Source organism: Pseudorca crassidens, chromosome 11 (assembly GCF_039906515.1).
Source record: "Pseudorca crassidens isolate mPseCra1 chromosome 11, mPseCra1.hap1, whole genome shotgun sequence".
Classification (NCBI taxonomy): domain Eukaryota; kingdom Metazoa; phylum Chordata; class Mammalia; order Artiodactyla; family Delphinidae; genus Pseudorca; species Pseudorca crassidens.
In genome coordinates, this window is record NC_090306.1 from 26,685,332 (window position 1) to 26,704,489 (window position 19,158).

General features: G+C 36.3%; 1 protein-coding gene across 6 annotated transcripts in view; it reads left to right on the forward strand.

Annotated features, from left to right (window-relative positions):
* Nucleotides 1-18,642, forward strand: part of FGD4 (FYVE, RhoGEF and PH domain containing 4) — a 199,473-nt gene extending 180,831 nt beyond the window's left edge. For 5 of the 6 annotated variants that reach the window (XM_067696108.1, XM_067696111.1, XM_067696110.1 and 2 more), the window contains 7 exons: nt 2,178-2,208; nt 2,426-2,518; nt 2,863-2,988; nt 7,542-7,682; nt 10,415-10,555; nt 12,675-12,852; nt 15,363-18,252. In XM_067696108.1, the coding sequence (XP_067552209.1) occupies nt 2,178-2,208; nt 2,426-2,518; nt 2,863-2,988; nt 7,542-7,682; nt 10,415-10,555; nt 12,675-12,852; nt 15,363-15,478 (826 nt within the window). In that variant the 3' untranslated portion in view covers nt 15,479-18,252. Of the gene's footprint in view, nt 1-2,177; nt 2,209-2,425; nt 2,519-2,862; nt 2,989-7,541; nt 7,683-10,414; nt 10,556-12,674; nt 12,853-15,362; nt 18,253-18,493 lie in introns of those variants that run through there. The other variant, XM_067696109.1, reaches the window with a different exon arrangement.
* The last annotated feature ends 516 nt before the right edge of the window (nt 18,643-19,158 follow it).

The window sequence follows — 19,158 nt, forward strand, 5'->3', positions numbered from 1 at the left end:
TACCTAGCCAGTTCTTTGATTTCCCACAGAAAATATATAATGAAGCTGTATTACTTAGGGAGCTGCCAGGAGGCTGCCCTGAGGATTAGGAGGCAGCATTTCAAGCATGAGTTCAAATGGTGGAGGACTTGGCTTGGATGTTATGGTTTTCCTACTTTATCATGGTGGGATTTGGACCCCAGCCATCAAACCCAAGAGAACAATTTATGTTACTGTACTTGGAAGCCCCTGACCTAAGTCCTCACTCAGTGGTTGACTCCCTGAATGATTGGCCCTGGCCACAGAGAAGACTCATCAATTGTTCTGATCATCATAGAAGTCTTCATTACAGATGAATGAAGGTTCTGCTGGCTCTGAATATCAGCATAGTTCCAAATCTGCAAACCCAAGAGATGTGTCTGAACAGCAGAAGAGAGATTATCAAGGATTCTTGGGTTGCCTGAGTTGAGACGGACTCCAGCCCCCCTCCATTAGCAGGTTGGGCTGTTTTTGCTTCAGGATGGGGCTGATTCATGAAAATTTTTCTTAAGTACAGGCAGTTATCATTTTGTAGAGTTCCAATATGCACTATTGGATACATTCCAATTAGTACTGAAAACACATTCATTTTTCCTTAAATTTCTTATTCCCCTAATCTCATTGCTTTAGTTGTATTTATGATTATATGATGAATTGAAGATCTGAATGAAGTGTGATTACTTATCTTCTGGTCTATAATGACTCTCAAGAATGTAGACAAACACTGAAATTCTCAGAAAGTCTGAAGGATTACATGGAACCCCAAATTGGGTATATATTTGGTGATATTTAAAGAGAATTCACTTCTGAAGCCAACACAGAAAAAAATGTTCTACTTTTCTTATTAAATAAGTCAGCCTGAAGACTGACCTCTCACACTCTGCCTCCCCTTCCATATTCAAAAGAATATAAACTTTTGAAACAAAATTATTTTATGTAGTTTTTATTCAATGGTTTTCTATTGCTAAATGGATATAAAAATATAGTGATGAGTAAATTAAACAAAGGAGTAAATTTAAAAATCTGCCATGATTGAGAAAGTAAAACAAAAGGCATTAAAGACTTGTCAAGTTACTTTGCATTTAAAAGGCTAAAAGCAGCTAGCAAATAACTATGCTTCCAGAGCAATAGAGCTGATTTTGTGGGGGCGGGGCATAGCATTAGGGAGAAACCTTTTTTGAGGGGCAAGATTAAAGCCCCTGCCCCCACCAAGGTTCTTGGTTCAGGATCCCCAGGTGAAATATAAGCAGAATCTTACATTTGACATGCACGGATTCCAGCAGTATTCCTGGCACATCATGATACTCAGTTTTTGTGATAAAGATGGATGGTGTCACATGGATGGTATGATCACAGACTTATACATATGTGATACCTGTGGGACTGTGGCATGTGACATTCAGGCTGGGACGGGGACTCAGACTTAGCCCATGCCTACCAAATACATGCAAACAAATAGAGCCCACTCTTCACAATCCCTCAGTTTGGAGATCTTACTGAGTACAAAGTCTGCTAAAAGGGAAATTTTTTCCCAACAGAAAATTATTAAATACTGGGGTTCATTAATCTGTGAAACCTCCTTCCTACAGGCATTTAAATCTTCGTTGTGTTTTATCTATAATGAATTAGGTATGGTATTGCCTGAAGCCTAGCAAAATAGAATTAAATTGTTTACCAAAGGAAATGTTACATAGCTCCCTAAGGCTTTACACAGGTAATTTATAGTCTCAAGGATAATTGCAATCTTTTCTAAGATGGGTTGTGACTAGCAGCCTTTCAAAGCCTCATGTGTTTTCATAAAGGTGAATTGGAAGACTAGGCCTATATCTAGTATAATGCTAGATCTACAGATACCTGATATATACAACTAGATGATGGTGGTTAAACTAATAGAAGCCAAACTTAACTCTCTCCATCAAAAGTTATGTGTACCAAAAAAAAAAAAGTTATGTGTACCAAAGTAAGTGGATGGTATAAAACTATGTTTATGAATTCATTTGTTCAATTGCCAGAGATTCTGTTTAATTTTTATTATAACTCCTTGGACATCCCTGAATTTTCCAGAAAGTTGGACTAACATAAATACAGTTGTATGCACCAGGTATAACTCATTAATGTTCTCTTTATTCACTTTAATTTTTCATTGTTGTTTGTTTTAGTTCTGAGCAAGACAAAGAAGAATGGATCAAGGTAAACCTGATTTCTATTTTCATTTTTGTTTTGTGGTAACCTCTGTATGTGTACCAGATGTGCACATATTGTTGTATTATGCACATATTGTAGTCATCAGAATAAGGTCATTTAATTTTTAAGGTGATTTCCATCCTAAATATTTGTTTAATAAAGTGTTTTTATTAATTTGCATGTGATACTTTAATATCTGCTTTGAATTTCATGTATATTTTAGGCACTTCAAGAGACTATTGATGCTTTCCATCAGAGGCATGAAACCTTCAGAAATGCAATTGCCAAGGATAATGACATTCACTCAGAGGTTTCTGTAAGTTGAATTAAATTCTTTAAGTTCTTTTCTCTTTGCAGTTGCAGAAGATCTATCTAGTTATTTTGTTACCCAGTCTTTTCCCTTTGCATTGCCAAAACTGGCTATTTGGACAGGATCTCATTTCTTCTTAGATGAATACAATAGAGTGCCTTTTCATGCTGCTTCAATGTCTTTGAACTTTTTTTTTTCTCTCTCTTTTTCTGGATCTTGAGTTTCAGAACATGGTATGAGCAATGTTGTTAAAATTCTTTTTAAAATAAATAAATGAATGAACGGATGGATGGATGGATGGATGGAAATGACAGTTTTTGCCATTAAAATTGAATCTCTTTCCTTTTTAGACTGCTGAGCTAGGAAAAAGAGCCCCAAGATGGATCCGAGATAATGAAGTTACAATGTGTATGAAATGCAAGGAGCCTTTTAATGCCCTGACGAGGAGAAGGCATCATTGTCGAGCATGTGGACATGTATGTGAGCTTTCTTGGTCATTAAGGTTGTTAGTCACTATATAAGTGTTGTAAAATCATTAACTTGGAAAAACACAAAGAAATCATTCAATAAATCACTTAGTTGATAAACTTTTGTTGGTGATAACTTTATGCAAAGCACTGTGCTGTGTCCTGGAGAAAAACTGGTAAGCAAAATGGTAGCCAGCTTCACAGAGCTCACATTCTAATGGAGAAAACAGACCAGATTAACAGACAAGCATTTCAAATGACTATAAATGCAATAAGAAATCAAGAAGTTAAAATGGGGAATAACGGTAATGGAAGAGGATTTGGAACCAATTTTAGTTAGAAAAATGAAGACCTATCTGAGGCGTTTGATATTTAAGCTGATGCCTAAAAGGTGAGAAAGAGCTAACCATAAGAAAGAAGGCAGGGGCTTCCCTGGTGGTGCAGTGGTTGGGAGTCTGCCTGCCGATGCAGGGGACACGGGTTTGTGCCCCGGTCCGGGAGGATCCTGCATGCCGCGGATCAGCTGGGCCCGTGAGCCATGGCCACTGAGCCTGTGCGTCCGGAGCCTGTGCTCCGCGACTGGAGGGGCCACAACAGTGAGAGGCCCGCGTACCGCAAAAAAAAAACAAAAAAGAAAGAAGGCAGGAAGAGCATTCAGGCAGTGAGAGTTGTATGTCAAAAGCCCTGAGGTAAGATAGAGCTTCATCTATTCTTTTTAATTTTTAAATTTTTCCTTCCTTTCTTCCTTCCTTCCTTCCTTCCTTCCTTCCTTCCTTCCTTCCTTCCTTCCTTCCTTCCTTCCTTCCTTTCTCCCTCCCTCCCTCCCTCCCTCCCTCCCTCCCTTCCTTCCTTCCTTCCTTCCTTCCTCTCCTTTCTTTCTTTCCTTTCCTTTCCTCCCTCCCTCCCTTCCTCCCTCCCTTCCTCCCTCCCTTCCTGCCTTCCTTCCTTTCTTTTTGCGGTACGCGGGCCTCTCACTGTTGTGGCATCTCCCGTTGCGGAGCACAGACTCTGGATGCGCAGGCTCAGCGGCCATGGCTCATGAGCCCAGCCGCTCCATGGCATATGGGATCTTCCTTGGACCTGGGCATGAACCCATGTCCCCTGCATCAACAGGCGGACTCTCAACCACTGTGCCACCTGGGAAGCCCAATTTTTTTATTTTTAAAAATAACTTTATTTACTTATTTTTGGCTGCATTGGGTCTTTGTTGCTGAACACAGGCTTTCTATTTATTTGCAGTGAGTGGGGGCTACTCTTCGTTGTGGTGCATGGGCTTCTCTCTGCAGTGGCTTCTCTTGTTGCAGCGCATGGGCTCTAGGCATGCGGGCTTCAGTAGTTGTGGAACGTGGGCTCAGTAGTTGTGGCCCACGGGCTCTAGAGCACAGGCTCAGTAGTTGTGGCACATGGGCTTAGTTGTTGTGCAGCATGTGGGATCTTGCGGGACTAGGGCTCAAACCCATATCCCCTGCATTGGCAGGCAGATTCTCCACCACTGTGCCACCAGGGAAGCCCTGATCTATTCTTGAGACTGCCAAAAGGTCATGTAGCTGGAGCATAATGAGCAATCTAAGAAATAGAAAGATAAATAATAACCAAAGGAGTCAATGACTTTGAGAAAATATGAGATGGAACCTATAGCTTAAGTAGAAGTTCAGACTTTTGATGGGGAGAGGGAAACTTCCCTCCATTATAACGGAAAGGATAAAGGGAAAGATGAGTGGAAATGTGGGTGTGTTTTTGATTTGGTGGTGGGAAATGAGGGAATTTAGGTCTGATAATATCTATATATTCATTGAAGTATGAGGAAGAGTCATCATCTGAAAGTGAAGGGGGAAGTAAGAGGGAGGGGGGAGATTTGAGAAAGAGAGCTAAGTATGTAATAGTTGTCTCTGGGCAGGAAAAAATGAGCCTACCAAAGAAACAAAGATGCCTATTAGAGGTTTATGGTTATAAATTTAAAAGGACACACTAGTCCATTTAATGGAATGAAATATCTCTAACAAGATTCAGCAACTCAAGCCAGCTAAGGCAGTTGACAGGTTTTCAGGGATTGAATTGTTTCATATGGAAAGAGTGAGAAGGAAGAAAGCATGACCTGAAGTTGGAGAGAAGTAGCAGTAGGTTTTGGAGGGCCTTGTAAACCAAGTTGAAGATTAATACTTTCTTCTAAAAAGCAACACATAAGCATAGAGAAGGGTAGGCATTGTAGTGTCATGACTGAATGTATTATTAGTATGCTTTTGTGCAACAGTTTTTATTGATAGTACATTCAGATTATTCTCAATTACATTGCAGATTTATTCTTCCTTTTTACCTAGGTTTTGACTCAGTGAGACAGTTTTATAATCAAAATCAAATTGATAGCAAACATCTTTTTTTTCCCCCCTCAGTGTAAGACTTTTTTAAATCTCTCATTGAGTTTGCTTGAAATGATTTCAGATATTGACATACTTGCTTTCAGTAAACAAACAAAAATATGAATGTACTGTGACATACTTTGAAAATAAATATTAGTTGATATGAATTTGCAGTTACAGACATGTCTAATTTTAAATCCTAGTGTAATTTCATTGGAAGTATGAGAAAACAATGAACAATTTTTTATTATGAATTTTACATGATGTGAATCTAAACCGAAAGTTTTACTAATATTTAATTTCTTAAATATAGTTTGTCCACTATAAATGAGGGAAAATATTCTTCTAGAAGCAAGAAGATAATTTTATTTATTTATTTGGCTGCATCAGGTCTTAGTTGCACCACGCGGGATCCTTGTTGTGGCATGTGTGATGTTTCATTGCAGGACGCAGGCTTCTCTCTAGTTGTGGCATGTGGGCTCCAGAGCATGCAGGTTCAGTAGTTGTGGTGCACGGGCTCTCTAGTTGTGGCACATGGGTTCTAGAGTGCGCAGGCTCAGTAATTGCAGCGCGCAGGCTTAGTTACCCCACAGCACGTGGGATCGTAGTTCCCCCACCAGAGATTGAACCCACGTCCCCTGCACTGGAAGGCAGATTCTTAACCACTGGACCACCAGGGAAGTCCCCAAGAAGATAATTTTTTAAACTGCAAGGTTATTTTTTAAACAGGTACTATAAATAGCAAAATACACAAGGACAGTTTCTCATAGAGCTTACAGCCTAGTTAGGGTGACAAACATTAATCGAAAAATCACACAAGTATATGATTACAAATTGTGATCAGTGCATGCAAAAAGCACATGGAGGGCTTCCCTGGTGGCACAGTGGTTGAGAATCTGCCTGCTAATGCGGGGGACACGGGTTCGAGCCCTGGTCTGGGAGGATCCCACATGCCACGGAGCAACTAGGCCCATGAGCCACAACTACTGAGCCTGCGCGTCTGGAGCCTGTGCTCTGCAACAAGAGAGGCCGCAATAGTGAGAGGCCCACGCACCGCGATGAAGAGTGGCCCCTGCTTGCCACAACTAGAGAAAGCCCTCGCACAGAAACGAAGACCCAACACAGCAAAAATAAATAAATAAAAATTAATAAACTCCTACCCCCAACATCTTCTAAAAAAAAAAATAAAAGCACATGGAACTTTAATAGCACAGTGATAAGAGATGGGCTGTATTCTGGAAGTTGGAGGAGTCTTCCTTGAGGAAGTGAAATTTGAGTCAGTATCTGAAGGATGAGCAAGAGTTAACTCACTGAAGCAGAGATGAGAGAGGGAGGGAACAGAGCACTCTAGGAGCTGTAAGAAGCCAGTGTCACTGAAGATAGAGTAAGAGAGGTAAATCATGCAGGACTTTATAGGCCATGGTTAAGAATTTGTTCCTTATCCAAGAGCAAAGGGAAGACTTTAAAGAAATTTAAATAGAAGAGAAATATATCAGATTAGCATTTTTAAGGAAGCATCTGATGCCATTTGGAAAATAGCTTGGAGGGGATCTTAGAGTAGTGGCCTGGACTCCAGTAGGAATGCTACAAGGACCAGTCGTGAGGCTATAATGGTCCAAACCAGGACATTGATAGCTTGGACTCAGGTAATTGCAAGGAAGATGTAGAAAAATGGACAGATTGAAAAAATATCTAGGAGATAAAATCAGCAGGACTTTATAACATGGTGAATCTATGGGGTGAGGTAGAGAGAGGTATCGGGATGACTCCTAGGTTTCTGACTTGCCATAACTGGTTAGGAGGCTGTGCTATTTCCAGCGATAGAGAGTACTCTGAGAGGGGAACAGGTTGGGAGGGACGAAGTGTGATAAGGAGAAGGCTGGGAGCAAGGTAGACCATGAATTCACTTGGGGAAGATATAAAACGTCCAGAGGTATGAAGTGTAATGGTCTGGACCAAGCCTTTGAAGAGCTCCTACCTTTAGGGCCAGGAAGAGAAGGATGAGCAAGCAGAGCCCATCACAAACAGCATTATAATACATGACAAATACTCCAAATGTTCATGGGGATATTGTTAGTCTGATAAAAATTTGCCCTTTACATTTAACTTTTTCTCATTTATTATTACCTATAACTGATTATTGCTTAAATCTTGTTATTTTTAAAATATGATTATTCACTCTTCTTTATTTTTTCTTAATTTAAGGTGGTTTGTTGGAAGTGTTCTGATTATAAAGCTCAACTTGAGTATGATGGTGGTAAATTGAGCAAAGTTTGTAAAGACTGTTATCAGATAATAAGTGGATTCACAGACAGTGAAGAAAAGAAAAGAAAAGGAATTTTAGAGGTATGAAATATTAAATATTGGATATCTTTCAGATTTTTATACTAGAAACAGAATTTTTTTAACTCTGAAGAATACAAATAATATATTTTGTTATTTCTCTTAGTATTTAATAATTTGGACTATGATGAGCAAGATTTATATTTTTGTTCTATTGCTGACTCTTGCGGTCATGCTCAGTTGTACAGAAAGATGAGGGACAGTGCTATGTTAACCAATGTGCATTTGAGAGTAAATCCAGTCCTTCCTTGGCATCTGCGGGGGATTGGTTCCAGGACCCCTACAGATACCAAAATCCGCGGATGCTCAAGTCTCTTATATACAGTGGCGTGATACAGCCAGCTCTCCATATCCTTAGGTTCTACATCCACAGATATGGAGGGCTGATTGTGTATTGATTTTGTGAAGGTAGCTGTGGTCAAATATTAGAGTATTAATTGACATCTCTTCTAATGCCCAACTTACTACTATATATTTTTTTTTAAGAGGAAAGCTTTTCTCTCAGTTTCATCATATTGGCTTTGAAAATACTGTATGATATTATTAAAATTTAGATTAAAGTCTTATTACCTGAAAAACTCTTCCAACTTATTGCATTAAAAGAATCATTTAATGGCCCGTGACAGTAATCTGAGAACTACGTTGAAATATTACTGAAATGTCTCACAAGTAAGTTTGATTCATGTTTTAGATAAATTCAGACCTCCCAAACCTAGGAACTGTAATGCGACTAGTATCTGAAATAAGTTTTACACCCAAAGATATTAACAACGTAAGTAATAAACTACATAATAAGGGCTTTTTGACAGAAAGTTCAAGATAGCCTGGAATTATGTGAAGAATAAACTCATGATCAAAACTCTTATGTATCAAAAAAAAAACTCTTATGTATCTAAAATCATAGACATACTTGGTTTATTAAGAATTTCTACAATTTATTTAAGAATCAATGAGTGTTTATTGAACCCTACACTGTATAAACATACAAAAAGTCATTTCTGTTAACTGAAGAAGGATCATAAACTTCAAGGTCCACTTGAGGTTAAAGTACAGGCCCACAAACTATAACTCTGCATTCTTCTAGGATATAGATGTTGCTTGTATGGCAGACCAGAGTGGACTTTCTCTGGCAGGGAAGGTGGAAAGACATGCTTCAGTAGCTTCCAGAAACACAGTCTCGAAAGACTGAACAGCAGCAATGGATGAGACTGGCATAGAATAATGAGTCAAATAACTTGTTTTAAGAAGTGCATTTCAGGCTGTATCTATGAAATAAAAATCTCTAGGTAGTTTTCTAGAAAAACCTGTACTTAGAGGAAAATTAATCAATTACTTTTTAGGTTAACACATTTAATCAAATGTATTTATAGTGTGAAGTCTGTAAGTAGAAGATAAGTGTGGATGTGTGCATATGCACACACACATACATATATATTTGAAACTTACTCATAACAACTAGTTTGTTATGTCCTCTAGACCAAGGATCAACAAATTTTTTCTGTAAAAGGGCAGAGAGAAACTATTTTAGTCTTTGCAAGCTGAAAGGCAAAACTGAGAATATTACTTCTAAAACAAGAGAGAAAACAAATTTTCTCAAATTTTTATTGACAAATTTAAAAGTAATAATTTAGTATAATTTTTGTAATATGGTAATAAGAAGTATGGAATTCCTTTGGGGGAGGGGAGATAACATTTCACTTAGTTGGAGTCCAAAGTTTTCGTATTCTAGATCATCAGATTGATTTTAAATGGTCATCTGTAAAAACTCTGCTTACCTCACAGGCCATATAAAAACAGGTGGTGGGCTAGCAGTCCATTGTTTGCCAGTCAATGCTTCTTAAACTATCTGTGATGAAGGGCCAGTTTTACTTTCTAAACCATCACAGCTCAGTATTTTTGTAAAATACACAATTATGTGCTTGGGTATCATCACAAGTCAGATTGCTATAAAAGTTTCTAAATGCTTACTCTTGCTTTCTGTGCTTATCTCGAACTGGTAGCAAAGCAGTTTGCAAACCAGCACTGTTCAGTGGATGACACTGGATTTGAGAGATAGAAAATAGATGCAAACCAGTTGCTTTCCATGATATGTGTAATAGAAACCATCATTTAGTCAAAGGGTTTTGTTCCCTTTTTAGCCAGTGATTTACGTATTTGGAGACAAAGCAGAAAACCGTACATGGCTCCACAAAGAGTTATTGCAATTTAAAAAACTTTAAAATTATCTCAGGTATAGAACAAAGGTTGCTGGTAAGTATTTGCCTTTTTGCTATTGCATTCTTACATAGTGACGTTGGTATAGCATTGTGGCTAAGAGTTCAGACTCTGGGTCCAGACTCAAATCCGAGCACACCAATTCCTAAATCTTAGGAAAGCTATTTCATCTCTAAACCTCATAATAATGCAAGTAATAACTTTTTGGTGTTGGTGTGAGGATTAAATGATATAAGTAGTGAGCTAAGAAAAGTGCCTTCATAGTAAGCAGTCAATAAATGTTTAATTTTATTTAAATTACAGGTCTGGTAATACAGTTAAAATTGACTTAATTCATCATGGATCTAGATGAATGTTTAAATAATAATTGCAGATGAACCTTCTCTAGACAATCCCAGGAGACATTTTATATAAACACATTGTAATTTATGAATGTTACCTTAAGTTGAATTACCTCTCTATCTGGTTCATTTTGTGTTCATTCACTCTCTCTCACTGTTTCCTTCCATCGTATTTTCTAGATCGAATCTGCAGAAGTGTCTGGAAACAGTGTGGTGTGCAGTTTTCTTCAATATATGGAAAAGTCAAAACCTTGGCAGAAAGCTTGGTGTGTGATCCCCAAACAAGACCCTCTTGTGCTGTACATGTATGGTGCCCCCCAGGTATCTAAACTTCATCTTTCTGAAGGGACGGAGGGAGGCCAGTAGACACTGAACTTAAAATCCTTCCATTACTTCTCTATAGAACAAGAGAATTTACACAGTTTCACTATTTTTCATTATAATTGAAAAATAATAAGTAACTAAAATTCAAGTTTATTTAGACTGATTCCTTCTATAGCCAATAATTTCTTCAGCTTGTGAATCATTTGCCCCCTTCTCTCATTCCTATTTAGTGGGTTTGAGAAAATGTGAGTTGAATTAGGAAAGGGCACGGGGAGAAGAGGTTGAATCAGAGGGAGAGGCAAGAAGAAGGAGCATTTTTAATGATGGGAAATATTAGTAAGCCTTTTTTTTTTTCCTGCAAGGAGGGATACTTGAAAAAGAAAGGAATGTGAGAAGGTGAATTTAAATCAACCTTGGATTAACATTATCCAATAACAATTTTTTGAGACCTTATGTGAACGGATCTGAGATAAATATATGGGAACAGCAGACATGCACCAGGCACTATGGATCGTGTTGTGCTTAAAAAACCAACAACACTTAAATCAATTGTGCACTCACCTGGAAACATATAAAAATTTTCATGTACCTCTTGTGTTTTAGCCTATATCTACATTAAGTGCTAGTAAAACTTTATTTTAGAAATAGACTAAAAATGCTGAGATATGTGTGTGTGTGTATGTATGTATTTTTAATTGAAATATAGTTGATTTACAATATTGGGTAAGTTTCAGGTATACAGCACAGCAATTCAGATATATATATATATATATTTCTTTTTTAGATTCTTTTCCCTTATAGGTTATTACATAATATCGAGTATAGTTCCCTGTGTTATACAGATCCTTGTTGGTTATCTATTTTATACATAGTAGTGTATATATGTTGATCCCAGCCTCCTAATTTATCCCTCCTCCCACCCCCTTTTCCCCTTCGGTAACCAAAGTTTGTTTTCTGTGTCTGTGAGTCTCTTTCTGTTTTGGAAATAAGTACATCTGTTGTCTTTTTTTTTTTTCTTTTAGATTCCATATATATCATAAGCGATATCGTATGATATATGTCTTTTTTAAAATTTATTTATTTTATGATATATGTCTTTATATGGCTTACTTCACTTAGTATGATAATCTCTAGGTCCATCCATGTTGCTGCAAATGGCATTATTTCGTTCTTTTTTATGACTGAGTAATATTCAATTGTATGTATATATACCACATCTTCTTTATCCATTCATCTGTTGATAGACATTTAGGTTGCTTCCATGTCTTGGCTACTGTAAATAGTGCTGCAGTGAACATTGAGGTGCGTGTATCTTTTTGAATTGTGGTTTTCTCTGGATACATGCCCAGGAGTGGGATTGCTGGATCATATGGTAGCTCTGTTTTTAGAGCTGTTCTCCGTACTGTTTTCCATAGTGGCTGCACCAATTTACATTCCTACCAACAGTGTAGGTGGGTTCCTATTTCTCCATACTCTTTCCAGCATTTATTATTTGTAGACTTTTTGATGATGGCCATTCTGACCAGTGTGAGGTGATACCTCATTGTACTTTTGATTTGCATTTCTTTAATAATTAGCGATGTTGAGCATCTTTTCATGTGCCTTTTGGCCATCTGTATGTCTTCTTGAAGAAATGTCTGTTTAGGTCTTCTGCCCATTTTTTGATTGGGTTGTTTGGTTTTTTATTCTGTTTCATTGTTTTTCCTACATTCTTTTCCTGTCCATAAGTAAATTGATGCATGAATGAATGAAACAACAAATAGAACTGCATTTGATAATGAAATCATCATTAACATTTGCTGGTTTTGTACAGTAAGATGACTATTCTTCCCTTTTACACTGAATGAAGAACTGAATGGGCTCCCTCACAGGGAAAGAGGTGTGGGGTCAATGAACTCTAGCTGATTTAGGTGTCAGCACTCATTCATCAGTTCACTCAGGTGACGTTACGGGTGGCCTCATACACAAGCACTGTGCTAAAAGCACTGGATCCCCATCTCTCTCCATGGAGAGTTCACAGTGCGAGTCTGTGGAATGGTTGTAAGAAAGGGGGTTTAGTGGGCGCCGGATCACATCTCACCATGTTTTTTCTTTATGTACCATGCTTTTTTCTTAGGATGTCAGAGCCCAGGCCACTATTCCACTCCTGGGCTACATTGTGGATGATATGCTGAGGAGTGCAGACCTGCCACACAGTTTCAAACTGACCCAGTCCAAGTCTGTGCACAGCTTTGCTGCAGACAGTGAAGAACTGAAACAGAAGTGGCTGAAAATCATCCTTTTAGCTGTCACAGGTGAGACGCCAGATGGCCCTAGTAAGCATTCAGCCACTTTGGACGATCATCCTGAACCTAAGAGAAAATCAGAATGCTGAGTTCCAGGGCCTACTGCAGTATGGAGGGGGGTCTCAAGATTTACAGATCAAAACATTCTCAGCTCTCCTTTTTCATCTCTTAGCACTTTATGTTGAAAAATACAGGCTCATAAATGCATCTTTGGGGGGACTATTTTCCAATGTTTATGTACTCTTACTGAAATTAATGTGTAGAGCCATTCTACCCATAAAGTTTGAAATAATGTGAAAAATAGAGCATTTTTTAATGAGCTATTCCTTGAATATGTACTTTTGTCTTGGAAAAAACTGGTATCAATTCTATCACTTCAGGTTAGAAAAGGCCACTTTCATTTAAGAAATCCTTTAATGTCTTCACTTACACATGTAGGATTTATAACAGTTTGAAAGATATACCTCCATGTTGCCAAAATAGATCCACGTTAAAAATAAAAAATACAGGGACAGTTTAGGCTATTAACTTATTTAATTTAGTTTATAAAGCTCAAGCTGCATAAATGATGTACATTCTTTTAAAACAAAAGAAAAAGAACAAATTGTTGGTATTCAAACTTTCAACTTATTAAGATACTTGTTTTTGTAGAAATACTTCTAAGAATAAAATATCTTAAGTATATAGCAATTATGTATATATAGTATTAAATACATATATATATATATATATATATATATATATATATATATATACACACACACACATTATACATGCTTTTCTCTTCAACTTTAGGTTCATATTTGTCTCTAATTTATTTTTTAAATACACAGCATGTTTTATCTTGGAATTGACCAGTGTTCTAAACTTAAGAAATGTTTTTGGTGATTTATGTTTAACTGATTGACATCTAAGGGTCTTGATATTTTTATAATAAAAAGCTGTAATTTATGTGGCATGGGATATATTAGTGAATTCCAACAGTATTTTTAAAGTACTGTTTTTCTTTGTTCTGTGCCTATTTAAAACAGTGCCTCTCTTTGAAGGTGCTAATAATACCTACTTAAATATAAGATGAGGGTTTAATTAATGCTTCAGTCTTGATTATTCTGAGATAAGTGCATTTTGGTCACTGGGATGGTCAAGTCATACAGGTTATTTTACCTTTTACAATCCTCTAATTGTTGCAGCAGTTAATATCAGCATGTACAAGATACCTGACCTTACACAGAACTGGGACATATGGAAGCTACATTTATTGTTATGTTTTTCTTTCCCATAAGACTGTTAATTGTGGTTAAATGAGGACTATATATAATTAACACTTAAGATAACTGTGTGGGCCTATTCGTTTGTCAGATATGAAACAAAATTCACATGGGATAACCTATGATTGAGGGGGATGGATAGGTAATTAAGAAAGTTTATCCTCAACTCTTTGAACCACCTCATTAAAGAAGAGTGGGGAAAAATACAATATAAAAAAGCAATATTTTAATGGCAGGTTTTTCTGGGGGGTACAAGATGATTGACGACAGTTTGAGCATTCTTTTCCCTTTTATCCTCTGGGGAATTTTAATAGACAAAATGTGATTCCTTGTCACAAAGGCTGCTTTTTATTATATTGTAATTGTGATTAAAATCTCACATTAAGTTGGCTATTTAAGTTCATCCTTTCCTCAAAATTAGATATCTCTCTCTTTTTTTGTTTTTCTCATTTACTCTGTCATTTTCCAAATATTGTCACTTTTTAATGCATCTGTCTGCTAGAAATCGACAAGAATGGCCCCACTATCCTCGGCCTTTGAGGATTACACCTTAAATGTAGATTAGCTTCACTCAGAATTTGAGATTGCCACACATCTATTCAGGCCCTGTTTTTTTTTAAGAAATATTTGAAGTATCTCTTTTCTTCCCCCCACACCCCTAAGGAGCAGATAAACTAATTATAGTGGGCATGATTAGGTTGCCTTCGTCTGTAAAAGGAACACCAGCCATGATCCATCAACATTAAACCAAATACTTAGAGCCAAAAAAAGATAAAGGTAGCTTCTTAGGCCCTATTAAATTAAGGACAAATTTTTAATTTTTTACATTGATTCTCTTTTCTAGTTGCCAACCATGTGTGTGTTTGTGTTCAGGGGTGGTTATTGAGGTTGAACTACGGCTCTAGGTGATGCTTTGGTTTTCTTAATCTCAAGAAAAGAGAAGCAATAAAAATGTAGAATGATTAACAGGAGAAGGTGACTTCTGTAAATGTGGATAGAAAAATGGAAATGTAAAAGCCAATTAGAAGATTTATGAGCCAGATTATTTTTGAAAACAATTTTGAACAACAAGAAGATTACACTTTCCCTACAAATAAGTTCTGCTGGAATGGAAGTAACATGAACACATTCAAGCTTTGGCTCAATAAATATCAAATGTTATTTAATTTAGATTATTTAAAGAATACTCATGTAAAGAGAATATTTATTATCATGCTCTTAACATTATCTTTAATTTGTTTTAAAAAATAGAAATATTAGTATTAGAAGAGAATTTCTGCTTGTCCAGTCACCATCTTCACATTCCACATGTTCTTTTGCCAAGCACAAAGAGAAGCAATGAAGCAGCCTTACCTGTTTCTTATTAAAGAATCATGAATGCTTTTACTTGGAGAAAGGCAAAGGAATACTCTTAGCCATTTAAAAACACTCAACCAAAAGACCTCAAAATGTGATTGTCTGGTTACAAGAATAATCTGTCTTTTGCTTTCTGAGACACCTGAGCAGTCATGACAAATTGAACCTAGAAAAATAATTGGTTGTTTTACTATTAAAACCAACATTCCATTCTGGTCTTATTCTTTATTTTCTCTAAATCATCTTTTTTTAAAGTGCCCTTTCTCTAAACTTAACAAAATACTTCTTTGATAAAACTGCTATTTTTTATAAAACATTCCAGTTTTCTCAACATAAATTTTGCTTTATTGAAAGTCTACCAATGAAATGTAGTGCAGACTTATCTCCAGGTTTTAAGTGGGACCCAATAATGAAAAATGCCACCAGCCACTTTTGTAATAATGGCATCTATAATGCCATCATGTATGCAAGCAATAAAACTCTACAGGGTAGGTTTTATACTGAACTTTTAATGTGAATGTTCCTAGCCACAAGGGTATAGAAAATTAACTCCTAGAAGTGATACTGTGATTCAAATTGCTCAGTACAGGGAAAAGAACGTATGTGTGGTGGGGGGTGGGGTGGAGGAGGGACAACATTATTCCTTGGATTCAAGTAACCATCAAAATCCTTTTTATTTTACTTTAAAGTTTTTTAAAGCCTTTTTTTTTTTGCAAAGGGTATGTATGGGTGGTTAAAACAGTTAAAGCACATCTGCACTACACATTTCATTTTCCATGAAGTTTGTTGTAGCTTGGTGTACTTATACTCACTGGGTAAGCTACCCAAATTAAAACAACAACAACAACAGTTTTTTTAAATTACCACACTTTTTATTGTCTTTGTGGAAACAGGAAACAGATCTAAATTCCCCTATAAATTTTAGATCTCATTTCTGGTTATACTCAAAGCCTTAAGTTCTTATTCTGAGCATATGTAATAATGATTTTCCTGAGCTGGATATATCCTGAGGAAAAGACACCAACAGGAGCAAATAAACTTCTAGGGAACAAAGGTCTTTTTTTCTTTTTCTTTTCCAGGTATCCTTGCTATAATGCACAGTAGAAAATACATTAAATCTTTCTACATCACATAATGTTCCTGTTAGCAGATCTAAGATTAATCACATGGTATTTATAAGCTAAAATTAATTCAAAAGGCAAGAATGTCGTAATGTCTTCATTCTTAACTTTTGTATTCTTCAAGAATATATTAATATAAAATCTGTGGCTAACCTGTTCTTATTCTTAGGACTATACTGGACATCTGTAGTGGATCATGTTACTTTTTCATTCTCACCCAATTTTAGTAAAATCAAATTGCTTTTTATTTTCATATTACTATCTACTATAGAGTCTCCAGATTTAGAAAATAGGAGTATGATATATAAAAGACCACTAGATATACTTTTAAAACCCTTTCTCTGACTTTATGCATACATGTATATATGTAAAAGCAATGTTGATTTCCAATTCTGTTTTTCCATAGGAACGAAATTTTTATAGAAAGTATTCTTTTTAACTTAAATATTTTAACATAAATTATATACATGGATTTTTAGTATAATTCATTCTTATGTATGCCCTGTAATCATGTTGTCATGAAAGGGTAACTTTGCTTTCTTTACTGATGTGGTAGAGAGGAATAAGATTAGGAACTGAAACAAGCAAGAACAGACAGAGAGGTGGACAGAAAGAGTCCCTTGGACTCCAAATCAGAGCAATATATGCTAAGATAAATGAAAAACACTTAAACTGCAGAGGGATATAAACTACAAGATGTAAATCTATGTAATTGCACACTGATGGGATCCATTACACCTGGGCCTTTCACCTTGCCCTCTAAATTATACCACTAGTATCTTGTCATTACTTTTTCTTTAGACCTAAAAAAAAGAAATAATTCTATTGGACTATTTTCTGCACTGTTTACTGACATAAAAAATCCCTCTAAAGTCAATCATGGTCTGTATTCTACTTTATGGACTGAACATTTGGCAGAAAATAGTGTCTTTTCTGTCTTTTGAGATGAAATAGCACATGGCTTCTACAAGATAGTTTTTAACTCATTGGGGGGTCACTGAGAGTTACATGATGTTTACCCCTTCCTAAAATTCATTATAGATTGAATTAGTGTGATTAGGTAGATTTAGTGAGAAATTAAATCAAGAAATATTGTAGCATATTTGAATAAGTAAATACCAAATACATAGAGTGATATATATATATATATATATATATATATATATATATATGGGTTTGGGAAGAGACATAATAGTCTATGGGGACCATTATGATAACAGAATTACATTATATATTACACATTATATGGATGTTGAAATGTATCGCTTGGGGAGGGGTGTCTCCCTTCATTAGCAATCATGTCTGTATATAAAACTTTGGAGGTTCTTGTTTGTTGTACCAAACTAGCATTTCATTTTATGAGTGACAATTGACTGATATTCTTGAATAAGTGTTATCTGGGTTTTTGAATTGTTGACTGATCAATTTGAAATGTATATTAGCAAAATTTTAGAATTAACTCAAATGTGAGAAAGTATACACAAAAAGTAATTTTTCTCTTCTAGCTATATGAATGTAAAATACTTGCAGATAGTGTATATATTGTGTAACATATGTATATTTGGTCATAAAGGCAGAGAATTGGAAACTGTAAAATTAAGCACTTTAATTCCTATTAAATATTAAATACTTGTATCTTGTAAATAAATACATCTTTAAATGAATTCGAAAGACTTAGCTGTTATTTGAGCTAGGATTATATATGTTCAGTTCACAATGATTTTGGTTGTCAGAAATTTTGGTTGATTCAGAAAAAAGTTACTCCTTAAGGTACTGATGTTCCTTTCCACCTCCAATCCCACCAAAACCTGTGTAAATATTTCAAGAATAATATTATTCAGCATTATTTCATAAGTAAAATATTTCCAGAGATAATCCTTTTTAGACATTTATTACCTTTTTCAGGCCTTGAAGAACTATTTATTGATACTTACAAGCAGTTGACATCAGCTGTTGCCCTTGGTCCATCCATATAACTTGTTTGCATCCACCTTACACCAGAATGGAAATTGTGGCGGAGAGAGCCAGTGTGGCCTATTTCAGAGCTTCTCAAACTTTAATATACATAGAAATCACCTGAAGATCTTACTCAAATGCAGATTCTGATTTAGCAAGGTCAGTGATGAGGCATTTGTTGTTAACAAGGTCTCTGGTGGTGTTGATGCTCCTCAAATCATTCTTGGAGTAGCAAGCTTATAGTGGAAGGGACTTAGTCATAGACAACTGGCTAGAAATCCCTGGCTCTGTCACTTACTGTTTGTCACTTCAGGCACGAACTCCTCCTTGAAAAGTTGTGGCCCTTAAATGAGATAATACTATAGTATATTGCCTGGCCCATAGGAGACATTCAGTAAGTGATTGTTAGTATTATTAATAGAGATCATTTAGTTAACAGGCAAGTTTGCCACCCTGACTATACATTAGAATCACCTGGGGAGTAGTTAAACCAAGCCATGCTCCGGCCTCACCCTCAGAAATTCTATTTGTGGGGGTTGGGCTGTGGGCATGAGTATTTTCAAAAATTCCCCAGGTGATCCTGATGGGAAACCTCACTTGAGAAACTGATTGCA